The sequence below is a fragment of the Gastrolobium bilobum genome, unplaced genomic scaffold (genome assembly GCF_033153095.1).
Source record: "Gastrolobium bilobum isolate Gb01-03AN ecotype WA unplaced genomic scaffold, APGP_CSIRO_Gbil_v1 utg11336, whole genome shotgun sequence".
NCBI classification, from domain to species: Eukaryota; Viridiplantae; Streptophyta; class Magnoliopsida; order Fabales; family Fabaceae; genus Gastrolobium; species Gastrolobium bilobum.
In genome coordinates this window covers 392,635-416,624 of record NW_026898076.1, presented here as the reverse complement: position 1 = coordinate 416,624, position 23,990 = coordinate 392,635, and the positions used below count along the sequence as shown (strand labels likewise).

General features: G+C 36.3%; 2 protein-coding genes across 2 annotated transcripts; both read right to left on the bottom strand.

The window, feature by feature from the left end:
* Positions 1 to 2,630: 2,630 nt before the first annotated feature.
* On the bottom strand, positions 2,631 to 7,756 carry LOC133312676 (phosphatidylinositol 4-phosphate 5-kinase 1-like). The gene is made up of 9 exons (XM_061513915.1): positions 7,672 to 7,756; positions 5,519 to 6,689; positions 5,251 to 5,415; positions 4,938 to 5,103; positions 4,666 to 4,776; positions 4,374 to 4,567; positions 4,161 to 4,291; positions 4,032 to 4,080; positions 2,631 to 2,985 (listed from the first exon to the last, which is right to left on the bottom strand). The coding sequence occupies exons 1-9, from the start codon at positions 7,754 to 7,756 to the stop codon at positions 2,676 to 2,678; spliced, it is 2,382 nt and encodes a 793-aa protein (XP_061369899.1). The 3' UTR covers positions 2,631 to 2,675.
* Positions 7,757 to 13,299: 5,543 nt separating this feature from the next.
* Positions 13,300 to 22,372, bottom strand: LOC133312674 (oxysterol-binding protein-related protein 1B-like). The gene is made up of 10 exons (XM_061513914.1): positions 22,073 to 22,372; positions 21,589 to 21,927; positions 21,382 to 21,472; positions 20,890 to 21,293; positions 20,597 to 20,752; positions 14,505 to 14,672; positions 14,273 to 14,413; positions 13,801 to 14,031; positions 13,597 to 13,710; positions 13,300 to 13,482 (listed from the first exon to the last, which is right to left on the bottom strand). Exons 1-10 carry the CDS (start codon positions 22,370 to 22,372, stop codon positions 13,300 to 13,302), a joined length of 2,127 nt encoding a protein of 708 aa, XP_061369898.1.
* Between the last annotated feature and the right edge of the window lie 1,618 nt (positions 22,373 to 23,990).

Genomic DNA, 23,990 nt, shown 5'->3' with positions numbered 1-23,990 from the left:
GCTAATTTGAATTTACAAAAAGTTCATGAGATTAGTTAAGAATTAGTTAAAGACAAAAATTTAAGTAGAATATAACTTCATATAAATGCTATTTTGACAAATCTTTTAATGCAATTTACACAAATAAATTAATGATAGAAATGTGTTACAGTACCACATGCATGCGCGGGCCCAAGCATGTCTTATAAAAAATTCCTAGAGGATAAAATTCCTAGAGGATGCTGGAGAGTGGAGACTAGTCATACAAATAAGACATGTCATACATAATTATTATTGAAGATACAAATAAGACATGTCATACATAATTATTATTGAAGATACAAATAAGACATGCCACACATAATTATTATTGAAGATTCATATTCTTCATTGGATTCCTAAAGCGATATCATTCATGTGGTTCAGAATAATTTGTATACTGACATGAACCACTACTTTACTACCAACATTAAAAATTCACGGAAAAAGCTTTTCATCCATCAATTGTGTTATTCTACAATCAACTAGGTTGCCACTGCTCGGTGGTTGATTTAGTGACCTGAGCAAATCGGTTTCCTGACATATGAAATAATAACTTAAAGCAATATAGGTACCTGCCTCACATATAGCAGCGCGACCCATGTTGAAGATTAACTAATTAATCTAGTCATTGTTGTCCATTGAGAATAAAAATTATGCTCTGAAGAAATGGGATTCAATTTGAAGATGTAGTCAGCGTCCAGCAAGGCATATCAAATAAATATATATATATATATATAGTGCTAGTACAATCATATTACACGTGGTGGAATCCACTATTTGGAATATAAAGAAGAATAACATTTTTAACTCCCTCCAACAAATTTTCAAATGAATTTGAATGCGAGAATGCGTACTTATAGTTTAAATTGTCCAATATTAGAATTACTTTATAATGGTAAATTATCAAAGAAGAAAAAAAATCATCGACCAAATATTATAAGCAATCAATATGAAATGTGAATCAAATCTGGTGTTTTCTAGAAGAAATAGAGAAGACCAAGAGATACCCAACTAGGCAATGGCAGATTCAGTATAATCACTATTTCAATTTGGATGTTTCACTGACAGTGCTCAGTGTCGGAAGACAGGACACGATCACGCTCTAAAACTGCCAAATCACAGCAGGCAACAACACACACTTGCATTAGGCTCCGTTTGGTAAGACAAATACGCTGTTCTCGTTCTCCTCTTCATTTGACCATGTCATTTAAGCATCACATAAATGGATGCTTTTGTATTAAAAAATAATAATATAATCATATGAAAAGACCACAGTTATACAAAGATTAATAATTATTTAACACCTTATTTTTTAATTCTTTGTTGGGATCCTATTTCACAGCTTTTTTTTCTTCAAGATAATGCATAATCAGAAATATTTCACTAGTTTAATTTCTTTTATAAATTATTTACTAATTAATATAAATAAAATGTGTATAAAAAAATATACACGTTTAAATCGCACATCATTTCATTAGACAATATACATTCAAGTTGCACAATCCTTGTGCATCACAAATCATATACGGAGATAATTTATGATTTGAACCCGTATTTTTCAAATATTTATCTTTTCATATTAAATTAATAAATAATTTATGAAAAAAATTAAATGAGTAATACAGATTGTATGGGTAAAGAAACCTCATTTCACATTCTCACACCTTACGTCCTTACAATTGGAATACAGGGTGGGGTTATTAGGGGAGACTTTTTATGTCAAGTTCCATCATTTTTCTCATTATTAAAATGACTAGGCATAACATGCATAAATAGCATTCGGATGCCCTACCGTTTCCCCATTGACGTGATTGTTTTGGCGTTTTGTTTGTTTCTTGTTCTCGGTATTGTTCAAAAGAAGCAAAAGGAACATACCATAACACACCGTATGATCGTTATTCTGCTTTTTCAAACTTGGTTTATACATTGATAAAGGGGGGAACATGAACCAACAAAACACCCACCTGTTTCTTTCTTTGCTTTTCTCTTCTTTTTATGGCTGACTCACTGAAAAAGTGAAAAAACACTAGTTTGAATACACATTACTGAGAGACACACACACACAGAGAGAGAGAGAGAGAGAGAGAGGGAGGGAGTGAGGGACAGACTGAGAGTGGGGTCCCCCTAGGGGAACTTTTCTTTCTTGCTCAATAGGTAAACCATCTCTTTTTTGATTTCTCCAACCAAAAATGTATGTTCAATTCAATTCTACTACAATTTTTGACTGTATGTACACTTATTACCCCCATCCCGAGTCAATTTGAATCTTCCCATACCCTATACCCCTAGAATGGTTCACACCCACAACAAAAGCAATAAAAAAATATATATGTATCTCATCACATGCCCTGTGATGCCTTAGATATACAAAAGCTATTGTTGTGACAATCTTTTGCGGAAAAAAATTGGCATACTGTGTCCCAGTTTTATCCCCCCCCATCCATTTCAACCTTATATTTGCAATGGCTAAGAGAAAAATTTAGCCATCAACAAACATTATATTCCAATCTTGTGGATTTAATTTTAACGCTAACATCTCTTTTTATATCACCCATGTTTTGAAGCATTTCATGCTGCATGGGTTGTTGTTGTCACCTAAGCATGGCAGAGTTGGTCCCGGTTCACTTCCAATAGTCTTGTGTCTCCAAGCAATATCATTTGTCCACCACAAAGATTCTCTGTATGAAATCCCTAAACCTTTTGGAGTATAGTTTGGGATCAACGGCTGAGATGGATGAGGGATCCACTTGCAGTGACTTGTATGCATGTTCTAGCTTTTTGCTAATATCGTAGTCTTGGAGAATGTCAATGATACCAAAGTAGAGGATTACATCAGAGATCTCACCACTATTCTCTGAAGGTGTAGAGTTGCTACTTCCACTACCCATCTGCTGATCCAAACCAGCCTTACACACTCTCTCAGCTCTGGCAGGCATGTTCATTCCAAGCCGGATTAGAGGTCCCCTGAAATATTAAGAATTGCAATTATGGATCAAATATTTGCATGATTAGGATCAAAATCAGCTGTCATGAAAAAGTTTACAGGTTACCTTTTTGGTTAGAAGTAATCATTAATTCCCTCTAGTTACTAAATTTTAAGTGTGACCCATGTACTTGGGTTTAAAAGAAAGAAAGAAATAAAACTCCTCCTAGAAACAATGAAAATATTTGTCATATGTTGCTAGCACACAAATATATCTCCGAAGTTTCAAGTCCTAGAAAACATCACTAATCCATTAAAATCCCCGTCAGCTACCATTTGGTTTTCCAAAAGAATGCTCTGCCCTTACCTGAAAGATCAAAATGACCCCACCAGCATATGCTTCAATTGTCAACAAAACTAACTCCAATTTTGCCAACCCAACTCAAGTCACTTTCGGTGCATCACAATTTTCAACCATTGGAATCATATTCTTAAAAAGGGATCAATAAGTCTCCTCTAAATCATAGCTGGATAGGACTAGAGAATGATAAATATAATGCTCATTCACCAGCCAGTTCTTTGTTTGTTCATGACTTGTGGCCGTATCCTCTTGGCATTTTGCATACGAATGGGCCATATGATATTTTGAAACAGAAAGCACTTAGACTCTGTTTGTTTTAGACCCGGGTCCATATACACTAAACCTCAAGGACACCGCACATGCAAAGAAGTGAAAGCAATTGCCACCAATGGGTGCAAACAAGAGAATGACTTTAAAAGACAAAAGTGCTATCCCCGTATAAATCATCTAGTAGCAACATTTAGTAACTGAGAATTGGCGTATAATTAAAAATATCCTGATTCTCCTATTTGACTATATTTGTACAAGAAATGCTGGGTTGGAATTTACATTAACAGTTTAAAAGTCATAAACTAATAGAAGTGCATTAAGATTTCTAAATATCCAAAAATTGCCTTCTATTGGATAATGAATGAAAAATGCAAGAAGATTGAGAACAATCTTATAACTGTTAATTATACACTTGGAACGACAAGGAAGCTCAAATACGAAGAGAAAAGAGCATACCGGCACGTGTGCATCTCATCATTATGCATGTCTCTCTCGCCTGGTAAATCTATAACACAGAAGATTTTATATCCCTCGAGGATTAAACATTTGAAAAGGAAAGATAGAAATAGGAAATAAGACAAATACCTGAATGCAAATCACATGGTGAACGTTTTATTTCATCAAATGAGTAATCATCACGAAAATGAAGGCCGATAAGAAGACTGTAATCCATAATTCCCTCTGCTTCCAGGAACTCACAGTCTCTATCAAGTTGCCTGAGCATAAGCCATTACATAAGACCAACTCCAAGAACAGCACTAAAAATATTGAGAGTAGAAGAATAAGCAAGATCTATACCATTTAAGCTCTTGAAACCAAGAATGTTCCAGGCGGAAGGCAAAATTAAGATCAAGGTCTTTGAGAGTGGTAGTCTCATCAATCTCTTCCCGGGGTTTATCTGTTGTTCGACCATGAGAAGAACCTTTGAGGTCAAACCTCTTATGGATCCGATACTCCGAACAAAATACATTGCCCATTACAATGAACCTGATCTGTTTTTTCCATGGCATCACAAGTTTACATTACATTGTGACAAGCATTTGGATAGTAAATCTCTTAACTGCTGCAAAACTCAAATTTGAAATCATACCTTTTGCCCTCCAACAGGTTTGACACAATGAACGCCCAGGAATGCTGTTACCAAGGAGTTCTTGTACTGACTAACATGTTGGAAGTAACTTTGAAGCATCCTGATAAGCACCTGACATGGCCACCAACTAATTATAATTGAATACCCAGAAAAAAACATGGTGACCAAAGCTGAAAGAGAAATTTCTCCTCACTCAATATAAGGTTTAGAGTTTTCTCTTCAAATTAATGCATTTAAACTTCCAAGTCCAGTAGATGGTAGGAACAACTAACCTTGACTTCAGACTTCTTCACCGTCTTGATTATGAACCGGTCATCGTGAGTGAGGTAAAAGATGCTTCCACTCTTGCCAGGAGAAGACATCTCTCTAAGTGTATCACTTCCACAAATAGCAAGCATGTAATTCGCGGGATCTATGGCAAATAATTCCCTTAGATGTCTAAATACCCAACCAATCAACAAACAAGCAACCACCAAGATACAGGGCACAATTAGTATACTATAAACAATCAATCTTTCTTTACTTTGAAATGAAAAAGGAAAACATCAATCAATGCAAAGAAAATTGACATAGAACTGTTAACACCTGAACACCATGGGACAATAGTCTTTCCACCTGAAGTCCACTGACTGATGCGGAGGTGTAAACTTAGACCCTTCCGGTGGGAATCTTGTCCAGAACTTCTCCTTAGGATCGAAATCACCCGGCCCAAGCTCTCGCACAATCGAAGCATACTTCCCAACAGTGTATCTATAAGAAAAACACCCCATCCCAACAAACAATTCCTCAAAACCAAAGAAATCATAAGCCAGCATGCCTTATTAAGCTACCAAAAAGTCCAAAAGCAATATACCTGATACCCAGTTGAAGACTAATCATGAGATCGTAGTTCTTATGGCCCTTGAACACAGTTTGACCAGGCTTCTTGACCTCACCATCAACAGACAAACAGGGACTCTTATTATGCAACACCCCACAACCACCTTCACCACCATTTTCCGATTCACTACCATCCCTGTAAAACATAGAAGCCTCAACATTGTCAACAATGTCACAGGTAATATCCCCAGCTTCTCCATCCAGTTCCCAAATGCAAATCCTGGGAAAACTCACACTCTTAGAACCATCCACAGAAGATCTCTTCCTTGGCCCCATCATCATAATCTGATATTCCTTCTCCTTCTCCTTCTCCTCCTCATTCCCCCAATTCCCAGCACACTTGCTTCCATCACCCCAAGTGAACATTCCCTTCCCCATTGGCACCCCATTCTCCCAATAACCTTCATAACGGTTCCCATTTGCCCAAACCAAAACCCCTTTCCCTGAAATAGCACCATTCTTCCACTCCCCAACGTACTCATTCCCATTCTTCCACACGTACCTTCCTTCACCGTCCTGCAAGTTGCACCTCCACCATCCCTCATACACGTCCCCATTAGCGTAACACTTCTCCCCGAACCCATGCTTCCGATCAGCGACCCACGACCCTCGGTACGTGTCGCCGTCGACTCCGATGAATGACCCGGACCCGTCCATCCGACCCGACTTGAACTCCCCCTCGTAGGTGGCTCCGGAGGGCCACGAGAACCTCCCTTTTCCACACGCCTTCCCTTTCCTCCACTCTCCTTCGTACATGCACCCATCGGACCACAGGTATTTTCCGGTGCCGTGCGGCGCGTTTCCCGACAGGGTTCCGGTGTAGATGTCGCCGTTCGGGAGTGCTTTCTCGGCGGCGGAGGAGGTGAGGTCGCCGGCGCCGGAGGAGGGAGGAGAGACGGCGGGACTGACTCGCCGCGTTCTGGTCCTTCCGCCGGCCGCCAGACACGGAGACGGGACCACGAGGTGGTCGGTACCTAGCTTAGATTGTTGTTGGGATTTTTTCTTCTTTGCTGCGTTGGGGTTAATGTGAATGTCTTGGTGTGAGAGAGTGAGGAGCGTCTCCTGCATGGTATGTATGGTAATGGTTTCAGCAATTGTCACCGCCGACGGAGAGTTGCCGGAGAATGAAGCGACGGCGGCAGCATCTCCGGCGGAAATGGTTAGTCAAAGTTGCTTTTGTAGAATAGAATGCGTGAGAATTAAACAGAAACAATATAGAGAAAAAGAAAGTGAGAGGAACAGTGGTTATAACAGTTTCAGACAAGACACAAGGAGAGAGAGAGAGAGAGAGAGAATGGAGGTTATTGACAAATATTAAAACAGAGCAAAGGTTGCTGGTCGCTTCCACATTGTGGTGCCGCTTTTGCTATACTATATTATATTATATGAATTAGTGATTATATTATTTGATCACAGTTATATATAAATAATATATATATAATTCTTTTTCTTTTTCTTTTTGTAGATTAAAGGGCAAAGCTCCAGCAGAAAAAAATTACAAAAAAATTAAAGGAGATAAACTAAATCAACAACAAATAAATTCCTAATCCCGTATTACAAAAAAAAAAAAAAAAAAAAATTCCTAATCCCAAGAGGAGGAAAGTGATAGAACCGGAAGCCAGCATATTGAGGGGGCATTTGGTACGTGGGATTTTGAGAGATTCCTGGAAAATTGAATTTTTTTAAATTTTAAATTTTCAGTTATTATCGTAAACTGAATGCAAAAATCATATTTTTGAAAATCGAGATTTCCGGACAAATAAAAATTTCTACTGTACCAAACGTCCCCTAAGAAATAGTTGGAGAGCCAATCTGCGCATATATTATCCTTCTTCCCCATAGACATGTAATAAATGAATCTGCCAATCTTTTTTCATCCATGCCCGTATATGCGAGTCAACAAATGAGACTCGCGGGCTGCATCACCAGATTTAGTGACCACCATGATTGTATGTAACGCAATTATTTTCCTATATTCTCTATCCCAAACTTGCTCCAAACTTTTAAGAATTTCGCAAAGCTCTGCAGTAATAGCTGAGCAGACACCAATACCAAAAGAAAACCCAACACACCAATTACGAGAGGCATCTTTAAATACTCATCCACAAGTTGTCAAACCACGATTACCTCTTGAAGTCCCAGAATTTATTTTTATCCATCCTTCATCAGGAGCCTTCCAAGTAATGTGTATTCGCTCAGTAATCCTATCCATTGTGCTAGTTTTTCCTAGTTGAAAGGCTTCGCGCACATCTTAAGTGATGATGAATTTGTTGAATATTGTATGTAAGATATATATAATTCTTAAATGAGTAGGTATGATGAAATAATATCATATAATCATTTAAAATATTGTCAGTGCTAAGCAATCCATACATCATTTACTAAATGTAAAAAAAAATTATATTATATTTATTTTTATAATTTTTTATGTCTCTTTTTTCCTTTTTTTTTATAAGGAAGTTCCTTCTTTTGGAAAACTTTTACAATATATTGGCTGACATGTGTATTAAGAAAAAAAATATTAATCTAATATTATAATTATGTACTCACAATTTTTTTAAATTATATAATTGTATTATATTAGTGTTTGAAAAATATTATCAATGCTAAGTATTCCATGCATCATTTACTAAATACAAAAAAAAAAAACATATTTATACTATTTTTTATTCATTATAAAAATTATTTTTATAATATATTTTTATAAAAAATTATATTTGGTTAAACTTTTAACTTTAAAAGTAAGAATAACTAAAAACAAAAACATACAAACAAACACTTATTTTCTCCACCCAACATTGCTAGCATGCTTCCTTTTTAAGGTTCGTGACATGTACCAAATCCACGTGAATTTCTGTTACTAGCGATATTTTCTCCTATGCCTACCTATAACTTCGTAACAATGTGAGAGGATGTAAGAGTTTTAAATATACCATTCAAGTGAGTGTTATTCTTTCGCGGGATAAAATCTTTTGACATCAATGTCAAATTTAAAATTTGACACTTCATCTGAGAGTCATTGGATTAAAAAAAGATCAATGACTCCTATTTATAAACATGTGATATCATTAATCTTTTTTATCTAATAGCTCTCCTACCTCGTTTCAGAAGTCAATATTGTTAATGTACACAAAGTTTATTATAATTAATTATAATGAAATAGAGGAAAGAGATAGTGGGCATCACGTATAATGCCACCCAGTACCGTGTTACGTTTGTAATGGCGTGATGGAATGATACTGAAATCAAATTCCAATTTTGAACCCGAAAAAGGGCATATGTACATCGGTGTTAGCAAAAGCCAACGAGTCGTCTTCTCAAAAGCGAAAGAAATGGCAAAAACTCTGTGTTGTCATAATTGATAAGCCGATGATGCCTCATTGCAACCTTTATCGCATACTCTTAACTTTACCCCGAAATTATTCCTATCAGCCTGTGAATTTTAAGTATCCAAGAATCCGAGACATACGTTGTTTGTGGATTGAAGCATAACAGATTGTGGTCATGTGGCGAATGAAATCTCATGGAAAAATAAACAAATTATTTCAAGAGTTTTAAGTTTAATTTACTCATGTGGGACTTAACTAATTTGTGGCGACAAATTTTAATTATTTAAAAAATTGCAATACCAGCATGGAATTCTGGGACACACGAGGAAAATCGTGGGTGACATTGGTTCAGTGGGTCGCATTCACGTAAGGCATTGAAAAAAAAAAAAAAATATATATATATATATATATATATATATATATATATATATAGAGGCAGGATCCTTTGACACCGGTGTCAAAGGAAAAGTTTGACACCTCATCTGAGAGCTGTTAGATTAAAAAAAATCAATGGTGTCACATGCTTACAAATCAGAATCGTTGATTTTTTTAATCTAACGGTTCTCAGATGAGGTGTCAAACTTTTTCTTTGACACCGGTGTCAAAGGATCCTGTCTCATATATATATATATATATATATATACATGGGATAAACATTTCTACAACAACTTTAGATAAATTTATCTACAGCTGCTATTTTAACTATATTCTCTCGGGAGAATATAGTTATAACGTTAAAGTTGCTCTTTTCTCCCTTTCCATGTCAGCAAAAAAGTTCTAAAAAGTAAATGAGGAGAGAGAAAAAAGAACAACTTTAACGTTATAACTATATTCTCTCGGGAGAATATAATTAAAAATGGCAGTGGTAGATAAGCTTATCTAAAATTGCTGTAGAAATACTTTTGCCTATATATATATGGGTTTAGTAAGTATCAAGTGACTTGATGTAAATTAGGTCCACTGCACTATATTCTCCCGCGAGAATATAGTGCACAAAAAATTTTGATTATGTTCTTCCGGGAGAACACCTGCAGAACACCATTGTAATATTTTTGCACTATCTTCTCGCGAGAGAATATAGCGAAAATTCACTCACTGGACAGTCCAGTGACTGAATTTTGGATTTTTCGTATATATATAAAATGTTTGTTATTTTAAATGGTATAAAGTTATGCCATTTGAAGAGAGAGACAGACACAAATTTTTTTTATTTAAATTTTAAATTAAAAAAACCATTAATTTTCTCTCTCTCATGATTTTCACTTTTCTGTGTCTATCTCTATCCTAAAATGAGATAATTTATGTCATTTAAAATGACACACACTTATTTATATATATATATATATATATATATATATATATATATATATATTGGAGACTGTTAGGCATTGAAATATTGATCACTTTGATATGTAGACAATAGTCGGTCTTTGAAATATTATTTATTTTTATGGAGACTGTAAGGCATTGAAATATTGATCACTTTGATATGTAAACAATAGTCGGTCTAAAAATATGATAATTCAATAAACGAGCTAAATAAATAAAAAGAAAATGATCTTTGTTTGATCTTATTCCGAATTAGTCTCATAATTAGCTCAAAAAATCAAAATTTATGAGTATATCAAAAAAAGTCAACTCTCCTGAAAAAGATAATTAAGATTGAGTTAACTAAAAAAAATGAGGGGATAATCGGTCCAAAAATAAATTTAAAAAAAAAAAAAAAGACATATCATATCATAGGTCCATATTTTTTTGGGTCAATGATTTCTGGGCCACACTGTGGCCTCAAAAGAAAAGAATCCAAATCATCAACCAACCAAATTTCACAAGTACATCATTCTTATTTATAACAAAAAAATAACAGCAATGATTTCTGTATTTTTTTTATTTTTTGGGAGTTCTGTTGTTTCTAGTTAGCTGTCACCGCCTGGGTAATAGTAGGTTTTGAGAACTTGAAATATTGGTAATACTGGGGCCATTTGGTGGCATAGGCCTATCACCGAGCAGCTTCGAAGTTCAAACTATTCTCCGGTTAGTGTGGAACGAAGCTGGAATACCATTCCACAAATACTTTTTTTACTTTTTGCCAGTAACACGCTTATTGCTTAATATATGTCATCATGTTGCTTAGTACATTCACCTTTGTCCAATCTGCATAATTATGAAGTTTATAAAATACAATGTCAATTCAAACTGTTTCTTCTTGTGGCACATTAAATTTTTTATTATTTTGGTCTCATTATTGTTATTGGATTAATGTTAGGTATTTTTGTTACATAACTTTGAAACTATTTATAAGTAAATAAATTGGAGAAGGTTATATTTACAAATTTTTTATTTATAAACTATACTAAGTATGACCAGTCATACTTCAATTAAGAGTGTATGACCGGTCATATTTAGTGTAATTTATAAAAAAAGTTTTTAAACGGATCCTTCTCTAAATAATTTTACTTTAAAACTGGTTATATTTAATTAGGGGAAAAGAATTCTCATGTTACATGAGAATTCTTTCTCCTACTAGAGAGATATCGAAGTGTGTGCAACAACTTTTTTTATTTTTGTTTTTTAATGAGAGATGGGACCTATCACTTATTGTGTCTATAGTAGGAGAATTCTTTCTCCTACAAGAAAAGAGGGACCTATTTAATTATCAGCAGAATAAGATGAATATGTTAGATTATATTGCATCCTGATGCGTACATTCACACAAAGTCTTAGAAATTAGGTAGTTTTTGTTTAATACTATGTTCATGATGATGTCGACATAATCAAGTTTTTCTCAACTAGACTAAAAAAAAACTCGAGCGTCACGAGCACAGCCACTCAGTTGTTTTTAGTCACTAACCCATATTTCCACCGAATAAAACTCGAATGCAAACAAGATTCCAGTCAATGGAGTTTACCCTAGCTAGCGCAGTTTCCTCTTCCTCTCTTTTTAATGCAGCATTCATTTTTTAAAGAAAAATCATGTTTTCCTCCTTAATTATGTTGATTACATGTTTATTTTTAGGATTTAATATCTCTTAAGAAGAAAATAAAATTATCTCCTGTACAAATAAAAGTGTGTTCGACTCATTTTTTTTTTTTTTTTTCTCTCTTCTCTTCACATGGTCCCACATACTTTTATACGTATGTAATCAATAATTTTATCTCTTACAACATAAGAAATATCAAACCCTTATTTTTATCACTATGTTCTAATTTGATTGCTCTACTTACACATTACTTTACATGTCATAATTTTATTATTTAATCATATAATTGATCTTATTTAAATTTCTATATACCTATAATTATAACTCTACCATCTAAGTAACATAATTGATCTTATTTTATTCCAGAGATACTAAATATTTTTGGTCATCTTCTAATATACCATAAAAGAATATACTATTAAACCGCGAGTGTCACATTAATATTTTTTACATCTATGACAATGACTTCACATCATATATAGAATAACAAAGCAATTTGTATCTATGTTCACCACAAGTACAAATAAATTTTTGGTGTTATTGTGGCACCAAGATTCAGTGCATTTCACTAATGAAAATATTACACATCATAGGAGAGAGAAAATTTGACAGAGAAAAGAAAACTTTAGCTGACATGTAATATTTTTATTGGTGGGATGTACTGAATCTTTGGTACAACGACAGCACCAAAAATTTATTCCATAAGTACAACGCATTGTCAGAATAAGCATAAATAATAAGGACGTTTGGATGTGCTTGTAAAAAAAAAAGTTTTTATGTTTTGTTTATTTAAAAATTATTTTTTTATAAAATTTAAAGTTATTTAAATTTTTTAAAAAAATATTTTTTTTGAGGAAAAAAATTTGATTTTTGACTTTTTTTTTTTTTAAGCTAAATTTTTAGCTTTAAAAAAAATAAATTTTTGACTTTTTTTTTAAATTTTATTTTTTACATCCAAATAGACTTCGTAGTAAAAGTGCTTTTTTATGAGAAAAAAATTAACTTTTGGCTAAAAAAAACCCATCAAAATCCATCCAAATAACTTTTTGTCACACTCACGAGTTAATAAGTGTTGTTATAATGAGAAGAGAAGAGAGATAAAAAGTTAATAAAACTAATTTACTTCTATATCAAGGTTGTGGATAAAAAATTTTGGCAGAAAATAATTTTCCCAAATAATAAAGTATGATAAATTGAGAATACTAACTCTAAAGTAGGGCTAACTCCAAAACAGATAAATTTTAATGATTGTAAGAATATGCATAAAAAAAATGTGCATATATAATGAACTCTTCTTTTCCCTAGAACTATAATGTATGAACAGCTCCATCTTGGTAAAATACTATGACATTCATACTACTAGTACTAATGTTCCTTCAAGTTCAACTCCATTTCAAAACCCAATCCTGATTAGAGCTTTTGACTGAGAAAAAAGTGTTGAGAATTTAGTTTGTCGGGTCAAAATCAGTATCAGTCTCAGTAGGGAGTTGGCCAAAAATGTCAGAGCAAGATTCCCAGTTCCCTTTTTCCCTAGCCTCCCAGTATCCGCCTACATAACAATAAGTATGGCTGTCTTTGTCCATAGCAAACCACCTTGGCTTCCAACCTTTCTCTTGTATCTTCCTTGCCTGGCAATTATAGTGACGAGTTCGTTAATGTACAAGAACAAACCAGCAAAATGCATTTCATTAATTACATAATCTAATAAATTTGAATCATTCATTAAGATGCACCACTTGTACCTGCCGCTGTCTTTGTTCCAAATGCAACTTCTCAGCATTGGCCTTTTCATACTCTCCATTCTCCAAACACCTTTGATCAGGTCTCAGCCTTGAATCTGTTGGTGGCAACTTCTCCTGTTTGTAAATGCAAACATAGAAATTCGCAAAAGCAGAGAAAGAGAAAGAAAAACACTTCAGAAAATAAAATAAAATTCATCCTGTTACCCTGAGTATAGGTGTGATTTCATTTAGTGTAATAGCAAACTGTGTAAGGTTATATCTTGTGGGGTAATCGGATGGCTCGCTTCGCTTCCACAGCTGACGTGCTTTTGATGACACATTGGACCGTTTTCCTTTCCCAGAATTCTCAATAATTGTATAATGCAAGCTCTCATCCCAATTTCCACATAGACTTGCTACTACTTTACCTTTCGTATCTTCCACTACCCCGTGCACCTGCAGCAGAACTTAAATGACAGGATAAGTTACATAACATGTCTTGGGACCATGAAGTTTCAACGAAATTACACAACAAAATGAAAATTAGAAGCTTCAAATTCAAGATGAAAATCTAGTCTAAAAGCAACAAGTGCCATTGTGTACTTAGACAGTATATGCAAAAAATCCAACACATTTGACCCATTATGATCCTCTAGGAACATAAAGATACGGAAGAAAAGGAGATATAGAAGAGCACCTGGTGAGGATTTTTATCAATGATTGACTGCTCCTTGAATTTAATCTTGCATGAATACTCACGATTCCCCTCTATTCTCATTGTACCATAATGATCACAGTAGATTTTTCCTAAAATGAGGTTGTAAATTGCCGTTGATACCTGATGGTAGAATATTAAGTTTGATAACTAATAAGCAAGCAATATTTTGGAAGACATTGATAATTCATACTGATATCAAAGAAAATCATACCTTACTCCACCGAAAGACTTCTCCATCATCAAACTCCAAAGTTAATACACCAACGGGATCAATATGAATTGAACGACCCCAGAATTTGCTTTTTAAATTGCTGTCACCCCAAAATTTCCATCCCTTGCCCTCACAATGGCATGCTAAAATCATTGGATGATGACTGACCTATCTCAAGATGAACAGCGTAAGGATTTTATTTCCACATCCACAAATTTTTACAAAAAGAAAATGCAAGCTTAGTTGTTGAGATATATAGTCCCACATTAGTTGTATGTGCAACTTATGTGGAGTTTATAAGGCATTGGGCACTCCCACTCTTTGAGCTAGCTTTTGGGGTGGTGTATCCCAAGGTTCTTTACATGGTTTCAGAGCCTCGCCGCCCCCCACTTTCTCTTGTGGCATTTCTTAGCACAGGTAGGCTGGGCCTGTTGCATTGTTCACTCTTCAAGCCCAATGGGCTCTTGTATGAGAGGGCGTGTTGAGATATATAATCACACATTGGTTGTATGTGCAACTAATGTGGAGTTTATAAGGCATTGGGCACTCCCACTCTTTGAGCTAGCTTTTGGGGTGGTGTATCCCAAGGTTCTTTACATGGTTTCAGAGCCTCGCCGCCCCCCACTTTCTCTTGTGGCGTTTCTTAGCACAGGTAGGTAGGCTGGGCCTGTTGCATTGTTCACTCTTCAAGCCCAATGGACTCTCGTGTGGGGGGGCGTGTTGAGATATATAGTCCCACATTTGTTGTATGTGCAACTAATGTGGAGTTTATAAGGCATTGGACACTCCCACTCTTTGAGCTAGCTTTTGGGGTGGTGTATCCCAAGGTTCTTTACATGGTTTCAGAGCCTCGCCGCCCCCCACTTTCTCTTGTGGCGTTTCTTAGCACAGGTAGGCTGGGCCTGTTGCATTGTTCACTCTTCAAGCCCGGTGGGCTCTCGTGTGAGGGGGCGTGTTGAGATATATAGTCCCACATTGGTTGTATGTGCAACTAATGTGGAGTTTATAAGGTATTGGGCACTCCCACTCTTTGAGCTAGCTTTTAGGGTTGTGTATCCCAAGGTTCTTTACACCACCCCAAAAGTTAGCTCAAAGAGTGGGAGTGCCCAATGCCTTATAAACTCCACATTAGTTGCACATACAACCAATGTGGGACTATATATCTCAACACTAGTATAATCTTATTACCATCAAAATGATTGGAATCACACAAGTGTAAATCACAAAAACAGAGATTTTTTTTTATAGAAAAGAAATAGACATAATTGGAATTTTAGTGACTTGCTCTAGTTGTATACAACTGACAATTGATAGGTTTTTTCTTCTTCTTTTTTTCCCTCTCTTTTCTGAGTTTATGTCATCTGCATAAATGAATTTATGTGGCATTTGACATTATTAGAATATTACATTTTTGTATTTTTTATTTTTTCTTCTTTTAGTGGCCACGTCACCCAAGTGATTGTAACAAAATTTGTTATTCTTCACCTTTATATTCTGATACACACTGTACAGAAACGACTCAATATAATGAATATACAGTTACAATTCTCTGCTTCTCTTTTTACTGCAAATGCAGATTTGCACTGCTAATATGGTATCTGATAGCAATTTTTGATGGCTCGTGGCCATCATCGTCCTCCTACTCCTTCCCTTGAGCTTTCCTCTGGTTCATCTTCTTTCATGGAAGATGCTTCTAACCCTTATTTCCTCCAGAGCCGTGATCATCCTGGATTAATTTTGGTAACTCACTCACTCGATGGTGCCAATTATAGTTCATGGAGTAGAGCCATGCTCCTTGCTCTCACTGCTAAGAACAAATCGGTCTTCATTGATAGGTCTATTCCTCGCCCTCCTGATGCTGATTTGCTCTTTCCAGCTTGGAATTGGTGTAATTCGACGGTAATTTCTTGGCTTCTGAATTCTGTATCTAGGGTCATTGCTGATAGCTTGGTCTACTTCTCCAATGCTTTTGAGGTATGGACTGACTTACGCACTCGCTTTCAACAAGCAAATGGCCCTTGAATTTTTCAATTGAAGCAAGAAATCTCCTCCCTAACACAAGGATCCCTCGATGTGAATGCTTATTACACCAAGTTGAAGACCCTCTGTGAAGAACTTCAGAGTCACATTCCCCTTCCATCATGCACTTGCGGTGGTTTGCGTCGTCTCTCAACATCTCAGCAGCAACATGACGCTCTCTAATTTCTTATGGGTCTAAACAACTTATTTTCTTTAGTGCGCGCCCAGATCTTACTAATGGATCCTCTACCTTCTCTTGCTAGAGTATTCTCCCTGGTTCTTCAAGAAGAACGGACAACGCCAGATTTCTATCTCAGTTCCTGCTACCCCTGGTACCCGGCCTCTTAATTCAGTATCCACTAACCCTAGCTCCTATTTCCCCTCTGATTCCACCTCTCCGGTGGTTGCAGCCACCAATACTCCTCGTCGCCCCCGCCTTTTTTGCACCTATTGCCATGCTCAGGGCCATGTGAAGGACAAATGTTTCCGCCTTCATGGTTTTCCCCCAGGGTATAAGCCCAGAATTTTCAAACCTAACTTTCACTCAAACCCGGCCCAAAGTCCCTCGGCCCATTCCAACTCCACAATCTCTCACCAGCCTTTCCCCAATTCCCCCAACCCAATTATCCCTTACCCTAATTTCTCTCTTCCACCCTCCGCTGCCATCAACCAAGCACAATATGCGCACCTTCTTTCTCTCCTCCACAAGGGTTCTGCTGCACCGGTCACGTCGTCCTCTGTCTCCGTCAACGATGGTTCTCCCTCTGTCGCCAGCTTCAACGATACTGTTCCGTCCTCTTTCTCTGACTCTTGTTGGAACCTAGACACTGGTGCTACTCACCATGTGTGTTATTCTTCTCGTTTATTTCTCTCTTCCCGTCCTTCTCCACCTTCCACGGCTTTCGTCGTGTCTTTTCCCAATGGCTCGACTGTTCCCGTGGTTGGTTCTGTCTCCATCTCTCTGTCTCCTTCTTTAAATCTTCAAAATGTTTTGTTCGTTCCCTCTTTCACCTTTAATCTTTTGTCCATAAGTGCTCTCACTCGCGATTCCTCTCTCGTTGCTAATTTTACTTCTTCTCATTGCATCTTACAAGAACCTACAACGACGATTGGGATTGCTAAGCGCTGTGGCAATCTTTATGTCCTTGATGTTTGTTCTCTTTTCCCCCAGATTTTTGTTCCCCCATCCCTCTGTTTTGCTGTAAATAGGCCTAGTCCTACACTTTGGCATGCTCGACTAGGTCATCTCTCTTTTTCTATCTTGAATTCCATGAAGGATGTTTTACATAATACTGAGCATATAGCATCCACACATCATTGTAATGTTTGCCCTCTTGCAAAACAGAAACGTTTACCGTTTATTTTGAATCCCAAATTGTCTTCTGTTCCTTTCACTCTTATACACTGTGACATTTGGGGACCTTTTCAGCCCCTATCTGTCGAAGGTTCCAAGTATTTTCCAAGTATTTTCTTACAATTGTTGATGATGCTACCCGTTTTACATGGACTTATTTTTTGAAATGCAAATCTGTTTTTCGTTTTGTTTTTCTTAATTTCATTCATCTTATACAAAATCAATATAATACATCCATCAAAGCCATTCGTTGTGACAATGCTCGAGTTTATGATATCTGACATTTTTCATTCTAAAGGAATTCAAGTTTATCACTCTTGTGTTGACCGTCCGCAGCAGAACTCAGTGGTGGAGCGATAGCATCAACATATCCTGAATGTTGCTCGCGCCCTACACTTTCAATCCCATATCCCTCTTGCATATTGGCAGGATTGTGTCTGCACAGCTATATATCTCATCAATAGGACCCCTTCCCCTCTACTTTCTCACAAAACCCCTTTTGAACTTCTCTCCCATAAGCCCCCTGTTTATGATCACTTGCGAATTTTTGGCTGCCTCTGTTATGGATCTACTCTTCTCAAATCACGTCATAAATTTTTCCCTAGGGCTTTCCCTTCTGTTTTTCTTGGTTATCCCCCTGGTTTTAAAGGTTACAAATTACTTGATTTAACCTCCAAACGAACCTTTATTTCTAGGGATGTCACTTTTGTTGAATCTATTTTTCCTTTTGCCTCACATACACTTCCCATTTCTCCTTTTCCTGTTTCCCCACCCACTGTTCTTCTCCAACCGAACCTTCTTCAACCACTTTGCCTACTCACCGTCCCATTAGAGCTAGACAGCCCCTTTCCCATTTGGCTGATTATATTTGCTCCTCTTCCACGGCTCACCCTCTTTCCAATTTTCTTTCTTACACCAAGCTTTCACCTTCACACACTGCCTTCATCAACTCTTTGTCTAATCATTTTGAGCCAACATATTTTTCTGAAGCATCTCAACTCCCTGAGTGGCAGGGAGCTATGGATGCTGAAATTCTAGCTTTGCAACAAAATCATACTTGGTCCATTGCTCCTCTTCCCCCTAACAATAATAGTGTTGGCTGCAAATGGGTCTATAGAGTTAAATATAACTCCGATGGTTCTGTTGAAAGATATAAGGCACGGTTGGTGGCCAAGTGGTTCACTCAACAACAAGGAGTGGATTTTTCTGACACATTTTCACCTGTAGCCAAGTTAACTTCAGTACGTATAATTCTTGCACTTGTTGCTCTTCATAATTGGCATCTAATTCAATTAGATGTCAATAATGCCTTTTTACATGGGGACTTAATGGAAGAGGTTTACATGCAATTGCCCCTGGGTTATCATGGACAGGGGGAGTCTATTCCCAATGTTGTGTGTCGATTGCACAAGTCTCTATATGGGCTTAAACAAGCCTCTAGACAATGGTTTGCAAAATTCTCCTCAGCTTTATCTGTTCTTGGATTTACACAATCTAAGACTGATCATTCTCTGTTTATAAAACATTCTGACTCATTTTTTGTGTCTATTCTTGTATATGTGGATGATATCCTTGTTGCCTCTAATAGTTTATCTGAAGTACAACTTCTGACTATTCTTCTGGACAGCAAATTCAAGCTTAAAAACCTTGGACCTGTCAAGTATTTTTTGGGACTCGAAGTAGCTTGATCCTCGAAAGGCATCTCCATTTGTCAGCACCACTATGCATTAAATATTTTGCAGGATGCTGGGCTCTCTGGTTGTAAGCCAAAGTCAACCCCAATGGAAGTTAACTTGAAACTGTCATCACACGATGGAGAACCCTTACCTGATCCTACTCCATATAGAAGACTTATCGGAAGACTTCTATACTTGACCATCAGGCGGCCAGATCTTTCCTTTGCAGTAAATCATCTTAGCCAATACATGGTTGATCCTCGGGTTCCTCACCTTCAAGCAGCTCCCAGAATACTTGCCTACGTCAAAGCCACTGTTGGTCAAGGACTATTTTTTCCTTCCACCTCTTCTTCACATCTGAAAGTTTTTGTGATTCAGATTGGGCTTCTTGTTTAGATAGTCATCGTTCTGTATATGGTTTTTTTGTTTTTCTTGGTGCTTCCCTCATTTCATGGAAATCAAAGAAGCAGCACATTATTTCTCAAAGCTCAGCAGAGGCTGAATATCATTCAATGGCGTATGCAGCCTGCGAAATCCTCTGGCTTCTACAGTTACTCAAGGATCTTGATCTTCCTCATCCTTCTGCTGCACATCTGTTTTGTGACAACAAATCTGCTCTTCATATTGCAGATAATCCAGTTTTTTATGAGCGTACGAAACACATTGAGATTGACTGTCATCTCATACGCGATTGCATTGTTTGTGGCCAATTGAAAACTTTCCACGTAGCCTCTTCTCATCAGCTTGCTGATATGCTGATATGCTGACCAAAGCTCTTCATCCAAGTCTTTTTTCTGCTCTTCTCTCCAAGATGGTAGTTATTAATATACACTCTCCATCTTGAGGGGGAGTATTAGAATATTATATTTTTGTATTTTTTATTTTTTCTTCTTTTAATAGAATGAATATACAGTTACAATTCTCTGCTTCTCTTTTTACTGCAAATGCAGATTTGCACTACTAATAGACATCAACAGAATGATAGATATAGATAAAATGCAATGCTCACATCAAAATTGTTTTCTTGCAGACACAATCAATACCTTCTCGGATATAAAGCGAATGCCTTTGTCTGGATAATCTGCCTCGTATGTCTCACCCAACAATGGATTGAATGGTTTACAACTCCTCTTATCAGTGCAAGCATAACCTGAAACTGCAAATGCAGCCACATGTAGCATCCTCATAAGACTGTTACCCTGTGCAAAAAAGTACCATGTTTGTAAGAAGCAATTCCTGATATATAATTGAGCAACCGGCCACAACAATTGCCTAGTGAGTTATGCATAAATTAGCAATTATATTTTGCACAAAAAGAAGAAGAAGAAAAACTAACCATTTTACCACATGCATATGCTTGGTCAAGAAGGTAAGAATACTCCAAATCTTCAAAACATTTCTGCAATGAGGAGATGGGCTCATTGAAATAAACAGGAAGACAAATATTTGTAAGATCCTTTCCGATGTTATCTTTTATTATTGACCAGAGGCTGACTCCTTTTTCTTTCTCAACAGGATCAGGCAACTTCTTTCGTCGTCTGACATGAGGATAATTAGATCCATTGAACGACTTTCCTTCATATTCACCATTAGTACTACTCTCCCCACATTCAAAATCAATGCAGGATCTCTGGTACTGATGAGATCCATTGCTTCTGCCAGAACATGTTGAAAGAATATCACATGTATCAAAGAATGCATCGTGGTTGTTTTCATGAGTAGAATCACTAGCACTTCCTTCTGTAATTTATCAAAACATTTTAAAAAATTAAAATTAAAATGTGTTTAAAAAATGGATTCTAATTAAAAGGTTTAACTTTCCACATACCACTATCATTCTCAAGCATTGATATAAAGGACTCCCCATCATCCTTTAAATAATGTTGCCTTTGGCTTTCAACCTGATCAACCCTCTCTGTCTAGAAAACAGAGTTGCATGAATTGAATACAATTAGCTAGCACATTGATGGTTATCATATATCAATTATCAATTATCATATTGTAATTAATTAATAAAGTGCGTGCATTTATGTACCGTGTCAATTAGGTTTAGATTGAAGTGGTTGTGGCTGAGAACGTGAGATATCTCGCTTCTCATGATGTTCTCACTTTCCTGAATAGTAGCTTCGCTCACACCCTCTTCTAACAAACGCTGCCTCAACCTGTGTGTGGAAATCACCATTGACTCTGCTTCTGAGATTGACTCTGCAATGGAGTTGGACGTACGAGGAAACACGTCCTTGACGGAGAGCATGGCCTCCACCCACGTGTCCCTATCCTCCTTGGTCTCCGCCCTCAAATGGAGCCTCTTCTTCATTCCGGTATACACACAGAACCTCTTTTCATTTGACTTGTGCTCTCGTACGGAACACACCTATATATATAACACCAAACGAAACGAAACGAAACAATAATGATCACGTGCATGAAGTTTAATTAGTACTGTATGATAATACAATAATGCTTAGGTAGAAGAAGAAGAAAAAATGGAGAAGAATTAATGAAAAGGTGAAATTAACCATGAGGTGGACTTGACCGAGGGGTTTGCGGTGGGTGAGAGTAGAATCGCTATGTGTGGCGGCGTCGATGCGGCGGAAGCCGATGACCTTGGAGGCGGAGTGGACGATTTCGCGGTTGTAATAAGAGAGAACGCCGTCGTGGAGGATGAACCAACGAGGGCGCCACCCTCGGGCGTAATTGACCCATTTATAGAGAAGGCCACATATTTCGTTTCCTACGGTTGTAGTGTCGTTTAGCTGATTGATGAAGCTGGGGAGGGACCTGAACGACGACGTCGTTGTCGTTGGGGGATGATGCATGTGATGCAAGTCGGTGTTGGAGCGTAAGGGATGCATCATGCATAGCATAGCATAGCATAGAAGATAGCATAGAATGGAATGGAAAAGCATGGGGAATGAGAATTAGAGGGATGATGATATAAATAGTGACGACGCAGGTTGTACTGGAGGAGCGTTATTGACGTTGTTAAATCTTTGCGGTGATGGCTCCCAGTTAAATTCGCCTTACTCTTTTTTTTTTTTATACTTTCCTTTTATTATTACATATATGATTTCAGGATGTAGATCATATAATATCTCTTTTGTTTTTTTTGGAAATCATATGATATCTCTGTGTAACTCTCTCTCTCTCTTCCTTCTTAGTGTTTAAATATCCTTGTGTGAATTGTCGGCACCTATGTTGCACCGATATCGATACAGGACATGGAATACGACACGACACTTTGATACGTTAATTTTAAAAAATGTTAAATTTTGACATATTAGGACACGTTTAGATATTATATAATATTTTTAATTTATGTAGTGTATATTATATTTAGTATTCAATAGTTTAACAGAAAAATAAAACTAAACTTATAATACTCATCAATTTTGCAAAGAAACATAAGATATCCCAAATGTTTATATTAAACTCAATAAAATCGTAATCGTAATCTAACGAATCTAATAGTTGGAACTCAAAATGCAATGTAACATAAAATTTGAACCTTTTTTGAGTCTTTGCAACGAGTATTGGAGTGTCGGGAAGTGTCAGAGTATCGGTGAGTGTCGGACACAATACGTCAGGATTTTTGAAGTGTCGGTGCTTCATAGACTGGCACAACTGCTGGTATGCTATTATTTTTAAATTATCTGTTAAAATATTGAGTTAGCTTTTATGCAATTAGATAAGTTATATACATTGAGTTAAAATTAAGGTATTTTTGTAATTATAATTTATTTCAGGATTATAATAGTCTTTCTCATTATAATTTTTAAATTTGTTAACCTAAAACAATATCATTTTGAAAATGAATGTAAATAACTTACTTACATACACTGTAGAAACATTAAAGACTAAAATATTACTATGTGTAAATAAATTGTTGTACATATTTCATATTTGCGATCAGCTTGGCATCACCAATAGAAACGATTTTGTCACGTGATAAAATATTTGCTGTGGATCCTGAATTTTATTTCTTCAACTCTTATTCTCTCATTCTATATAAATTACATTCAATTTAAAATTAATGTTAAATTAATTAATTAAAGCAAATAATTATTATTTGGAAAAAACATCTATCCTTTTAAAGGATATAAGTTTAAATCCTTTTAGATCCTAATCGCTGATTTTCGTCCATCAACGGTTATAATCTATTGGGCCAAACTTAATGTGCCAAAATTATTATTAATTAATTAAGAATTTTAATCCAATAAATTATAATCGTTGATTGACGGAAATCAACGATTAAGATCTAAACGGATATAAATTTATATCCTTTAAAAGGATAGATGTTATTCCCATAATAATAATATTTGTATTTCAATTTCAACCTCGTAGAAGTTTAATATTGTGGTCATATACAAATACACGTGTTTATACCCGTTTTAGCACACCTTGTAATTCAAAATTCATCCAATATTTTTTACGGAT